The 7135-nt window shown below is 51.6% G+C and overlaps 1 protein-coding gene across 1 annotated transcript in view; it reads right to left on the reverse strand.

The window, feature by feature from the left end:
• Positions 1 to 394: 394 nt before the first annotated feature.
• The window catches only part of LOC106817523 (late secretory pathway protein AVL9 homolog), a 14961-nt gene continuing 8220 nt past the window's right edge, over positions 395 to 7135 (reverse strand). The window contains exon 5 of the mRNA XM_014822196.1: positions 395 to 508. Within this exon, the coding sequence (XP_014677682.1) occupies positions 395 to 508 (114 nt within the window). The remainder of the gene's footprint in view (positions 509 to 7135) is intronic.

The following is a 7135-nucleotide window of genomic DNA, read 5'->3' on the forward strand; positions in this document are numbered from 1 at the left end:
TACGCTTTGGCTACCTACGCGTGCCTAGAGCAAGAGAGAGAGAGAGGGAAAAAGAGAGAGAGAGAGATAGAGCGAGATAGAAAGAAAGAGAGGTAGAGAGAGAGATAGAGTGAAATAGAGAGAGAGAGTGGGAGAGAGACAGAAATAGAGAAAGCTAGAGAGGGAGACAGAGTGAGAAATAGATAGGGAGGGCGGGAGGGAACGAAGAAGGGAGAGAGCGAGAGGGAGAGAAGGACGGAAGGAGGGATAGGGCGAGAAAGCCAGTCCTCCTCCTAACGACAACAACATCATCCGCACGCGTGCTATCGTCATCGTCACTTCCAGCCGAGCCACGCCGCAGCCAGTCCTCCTCCTCCTAACGACAACATCATCCGCACGCGTGCCATCGTCATCGTCACTTCCAGCCGAGCCACGAGCTAAGGGATCCTGACATCTGTGTGAGAGCGCTGCCCACAGCCTTGCTCGTGTGCGCCACCGCACGGCCTGTCTGCTGCACTGCCTGGTTCACCTGCAGACAATAGACATATATTATATATAGTACCCTATATATATATCATCACCTGTATTGCCTATATATATTATATATATCCCTATAAATAGCATTGCCTATATCACCTATATCGCCTATACTATATCAAGAGTAGATAATAACACATAATGTGTTATTATCTATACTCTTGACTATATATATCCCTATATATATCTTTGCCGATAATATCAGGAGTGTATCAATATATAATTATATTGTAATATATATATATATCATCATGACCTATATCGCCTATATCAACCTCCCCGCCCATCATCGTGTGAATAACCGCCTCCCATCGTAGAACGCGCGCGAGGCGTTAACTTTACTGGGAGAGCTCAGCGTGAGAAGCGTTATCGGCTGTAATTTACTGCGCGAGTAAGGAGTGTGTGTGAGCGTAACGAGTGAGTGTTTAGGACGAAGTTTCATGCGCTGGGGTGTGCGTGTATACTCGCAATAACGACGAATCTCAATTAGTAGCTAGGCATAGTCGTAGGAAATCGCGGAGAATATAAGCAGTGGGCTGTTACTACAGACGTTAGTACTTAGCTAAGCTGGGTGTGCGTGCGCGTGTGTGGGGTCTGCAACCATGGTAACAAGGCATGGCGATATAAAATCGATATAATAATATACGGGAAGCCCTAAAACGCTTAATGTTACGGCTGTACGTACGAATTAGAGTGCCTGATGAGTTTTGATAAATTAGTGCTAGAGTTACGGTGCGGCCTGTTGTTGTGCCGGGAAAAACAATTTGTCTACGCTCGACAGATTTGCTAAATAGTCTGATATGAGCACGTGTGTGGTCTAACCTCATGCGTCAAGTTGTACACCCTGAATCACGAGTGTCATATATACATGATATCAGGGGTTAATAATGACAAATTTTGTTATTATTAACCCCTGATTATATGCATGCAGCTATCTAGCAGCTAGCTAATGTGTATAACCTCGCACACGTTATGAGCTGCGTCCCTAGTACCTGAATACACGCACGAACGCACGCACGCACGCACGAACCAAATCACACAGACACGCACGCAAGCACGCACAAACCAAAACACACAGACACGCACGCAAGCACGCACGCACGCAAGAACGCCCGCACGCACGCACGAATGAACGCACACACGCACACACGAACGCACGAATGAAGGCACAATCACACGCACGCACGGAGGCACGCATGCACGAACCAACTCACACGCACCCACACACACAGGCAAACACGCACGCATGCACGCACGCACATTTCACATGACCGTGAGGGATTCACTCGAAAAAATATAAGAACCCAACAAAACTCTTACTTATATATCACGTAAAAAAGAGCAATATAATGAGAGTAAATGCGCTAAAAGACTTTTGGAAAAATTCACATAATGGATTATGTCCTTGAGAAGTAGTTTTTGCTTCAATGCGCAAACAAACGGTAAGTGCGTGCATACGTAAAAATTTTACGTATAAGTAGGCATTTGCACGTTGTAAACATATAACGTACTAGGGGTCCTTATACCGTGATAAACCTATAAACCGATAGTTCGTAAAACCACATTATCGAGCATTAATTAAGGGTTACATCCTAACTACATCTGATAACAAGAGCAATCGGAGATAGCAAACCTCCGCCACAGCGTATAACAGTCCCCTCATCTTGCTGGTTCACCCAATATAGAGTTTGATAAATTATTATTTTATTTTTTAATTATTTTTTAAATCTAATTTGTAGTCGGGTTAACGCGGCGGTGACACATCATAAACCCCTAGGGGCCTAGACACACCAGGCGAATACAGTAGACACAAAGTCATGGACTAGTCGCGAGAGTAAACCGCTACAACACTACCATCAATGATGAGAAATCCTTCAAAAAATTCCTGGTCACCACCAAAATCTAATCGATTGGTTGTTGGCCCAAGACCAACTCATCCAAAAACTTTCATCAAAATCCGTCAGTAACTTTTTGAGATATATCCTGTTGACAGACAAACCAACAAACCAACAAACTAACAGGGGCGACAACTAATTAACAGCCTCTTTGGTGGAGGTAATTAGGCGATGGGCCTAACCGTGGTAACTTCAGTCTAGAAAATAAATGACTTTCGTTGGGCACTTCGCAAGACCAAGTTTAAATCTGGGTGTATAATTAAAATAAATTATTACGATAATAAATCAGGAACCGTCACGCAAAAAATTTTGCAGTATCATAAATATTACGTGTGACAGGCAGCTAATTAACTCCTGTTTGTTAATTAAATGTGTTGATCTAGCTCTAGGATCGTAACCTGAACTCCGAAATGAAAGATCTAAGAAAATAACTTCGTAAAATTTATAGCAATTAGGTAGGAGGGATGTGCTAATTGAAACGGGAGTATTTTTGTCAAGATGATAATATGTCTGCTTTTGTTAGAGGAGTTCATGTTTCTCGTATGAACTTACGTGGGTGCCTCTAGGGGGGAACCTCTAGGGGGAACGCACACACGCAAACATGGTCATACATGCATGCACACACGCAAACATGGTCATGCATGCATGCACACACGCGCATGCACGCACGTACACGCACACACGCGCACGCACACCCACACGCACGCACACGCACACGCACACGCACACGCACACGCACACGCACACGCACACACACACACGCACCGTACCCGCAGTCATGAAACACGCCGCAGCGCACCTTACCCGGTGACCGTGACAAGCATTGATATTGACAGCATCGCAGCATGCAGGCTGTGTGCGTGTGTGTCCCTGCGGGAGGTTAGTCACCCCTTGCCACCGCGCTGCCAACTAGCTACACTCATGATCACCCTGTGACCGCTACACTCATGATCACCCCACGACCGCATACACTCATCGATCACCCTGTGCACCTGCTAACTCATTGATCCCCCACGACCTGCTACACTCATGATCACCCCACGACCGCTACACTCATGATCACCCCACGACCGCTACACTCATGATCACCCTGTGACCGCTACACTCATGATCACCCCACGACCGCTACACTCATGATCACCCACGACCGCCCCTACACTCCACTGATCACCCCACCGACCGCTACACTCATGCATCACCCCTCACGACCGCCCCCTACACTCATGACACCCACGACCGCTACACTCATGATCACCCCACGACCGCTACACTCATGATCACCCCACGGGACCGCTACACTCAGGGATCACCCCACGCACCGCTACACTCATTGCATCACCCCACGACCGCTACACTCATGATCACCCTGCTAGACCGGCTACACTTCATGATCACCCCACGACCGCTATCAGCTCATGAATCAGCCTGCTGACCGCCTACACATCATGATCACCCCACGACCGCTACACTCATGATCACCCCACGACCGCTACACTCATGATCACCCCACGACCGCTACACTCATGATCACCCCACGACCGCTACACTCATGATCACCCTGTGACCGCTACACTCATGATCACCCTGTGACCGCTACACTCATGATCACCCCACGACCGCTACACTTCAATTGAATCACCCCCACGACCGCACCTACACTGCATGATCACCCCACGACCGCTACACTCATGCATCACCCCACGACCGCCTACACTCATGATCCACCCCACGACGCTATTACTCCATGGCCATCACCCCACGACCGCCTATCACTCATGGATCACCCCACGAGGGGCTACACTCCTATTGATCACCCCACCGACGCTTACACTCATGGATCACCCCACGACCGCCTATACGTCACATGATCACCCCAACCGACCGCCCTACACTTCATGATCACCCCACGGACCGCTACACTCATGTTCACCCCACGCACCGCCTACACTTCATGATCACCCCACGGACCGCTTACACTCATGATTCACCCACGACCGCCTACCACTCATGCATCACCCCGGGACCGCTACACTTTCATGAATCAACCCGACGAGCCCTACACTCGGATGATCACCCTCCGCTGACGCTACACTCATGCATCACCCACTGACGCTCACACTCATGATCACCCACGTGCACCGCTACACTCATGATCACCTGTGACCGTACACTCGATAAGTACCCCACTGACCCGCTTACACTCATGATCAGACCCGTTGACGCCCCTACACTCATTATCACCCGACGACCGCTACAGCTCATGATCACCCTGGACGCGTAACACTCATGATCACCCCGTACGGCCCGCTACACTCATTGATACCCTGCCGCTACACTCATGATCACCCCACGTGACCGCTCTACACTCATGATCCACCCACGTGACCGCCCGCACTCATGATCACCCACGACCGCTACACTCTATGATACCACCACGACCGCTACACTCATGATCACCCACGACCGCCCTGTACACTTCATGCATCACCCGTACGACCGCGTCTAACACTCTATGATCACCCTGGAGACCGCTACACTCATGATATCACCCACGACGCTACACTCATGATCACCCACGGACCGCTACACTATTGATCACCACTGACGCTACACTCATGATCACCTGGACGCTACACTCATGCATCGACCCTGGACACGCTACACTCATGATCACCCACCGCACCGCTACACTCATGATACACCCACGACGCCCTACACTCATGATCACCCAGCGACGCTACACTCATCGATCACCTCCGCGGACCGCTACACTGCATGATCACCCGCCGACCGCCCTACACTCATGATCACCCCACGACCGCTACACTCATGATCACTACCCGGGACCGCTACACTCATGACTCACCCTCGTGGACCGCTACACTCATGATCACCCCCTGTCACGCTACACTCATGACAGTCCCCACCGACCGTACACTCATGAATCACCCCACGACGCCCTACACTCATATCACCCCACGACCGCTACACTCATGATCACCCTGCTGACCGCTTAACAATCGGCGAAGCCGCGGCGTTGCTTCATCCCCGATGTGCATGGCATGGCAGAGATCATTGGTCTTGAATCACACCACGACGGTTATTCTTGACTTATCCCCGACGACCTCCTCCGTCCCCCGCCGATTCCGCACCCCAGCCGCCCGTTAAACCCGCCGCCCCGGTCCGTCCTCAGAGCCCGGTGGGCCACGGCGGGAGGCGGAGCGCGGCCTACGCCCACGTCGCTCGGGTCTATCACCTCATGGCGCGCCTCGGAGATCACCCAACGACCGGCTACACTCATGATCACCCCACGACCGCTACACTCCATGATCACCCACGACGCCATACACTCATGATCACCGCACGACCGCCCTACAATCATGATCACCCCACGACCGCTTACACTCATGATCACCCCACGCCACCGGCCCCCTACAACCTCATGTCACCCTGTGACCGCTACACTCATGCCAATTCACCCGACGACGCCTACATATGATCACCCACGACCGCCATACACTCAGTGATCAACCCCGACGAGCCTGCTACACTCCATGATCATCCCACGACCGCCCTACACTATGACTCACCCGACGACCGCTATTCACTCATGATCACCCACGGACGCTCACACTCATGATCACCCACGACCGCTACACTATGATCACCCCACGAGCCGTTCTATTTACTGACCCCGCGGCACCCCTGATACTCATGGATCACCCCGAGCGACCCGCTACACTCGATGCACTCACCCTGTGACCGCCTTACACTCATGATCACCCCACGACCGCTACACTCATGATCACCCCACGACGCTACACTCATGATCACCCACCGACCAGCTACCTCATGATCCACCCCCTTACGCATCCGCTTACACTTCATGATCACCCCACACGCGCTCCACACTCAAATGATCAGCCCCACGACCGCTATTACTGAAACCCCGCCGACCCCTATACCTCATATCACCCCACGCGACCGCCCTTCACACTCCAGGATCACCCGTGTGACCCCTGCTACGAACCTCTATCGATCGTCATCCCCACCTCGGACCCGCTAGCCACTCAATGCATCACCCCCACCTGGGACCCAACGCTTACACTTCATTGATTCACCACCACGCACACTCATGATCCACCTCCGACGCACCGGATTTACAACCTCAATCGATCACCCCACTGGACCGCTTACACTCCTATCGAATCTCACCCCACGAGGCTACACTCTCATGATCACCCACACGACTCCGCCTTAACACTCATCTGATCACCCCACGGGACCCTGTTCAGCTACACTTCCATGAATCTACCCCACTGACGGCTACACCTCATGATCTAACCTCACGACCGCTTTACCACTCATATCACCTCTGTTTGACCGCCTACACTTTCTATACCTGATCACCCCCCACAAAGACCCGCTACCCACTTCATGAATCACATAACCCCCCACGGAACCGCTACACTTCATTGTACTCAACCCCCCGACCGCTACCACTCATGATCACCCCACACCGTCACAGCTCATGATCACCCCACGGAGTCCCTAGCTTAACTCATGATCATCCCCACGACCGCAACAGCCTGACACTCACTGCATCACCACTACATCTTACCACCCCATCCCGCTCACACTCACTCGCCCTCACCCACACCTGCTACTCATGATCACCTGTGACTCGCCCTACACTCTGATCACCCACGACCGCTACACTCACC

This window comes from Priapulus caudatus, unplaced genomic scaffold, assembly GCF_000485595.1.
Source record: "Priapulus caudatus unplaced genomic scaffold, Priapulus_caudatus-5.0.1 Scaffold1755, whole genome shotgun sequence".
NCBI lineage: Eukaryota > Metazoa > Priapulida > Priapulimorpha > Priapulimorphida > Priapulidae > Priapulus > Priapulus caudatus.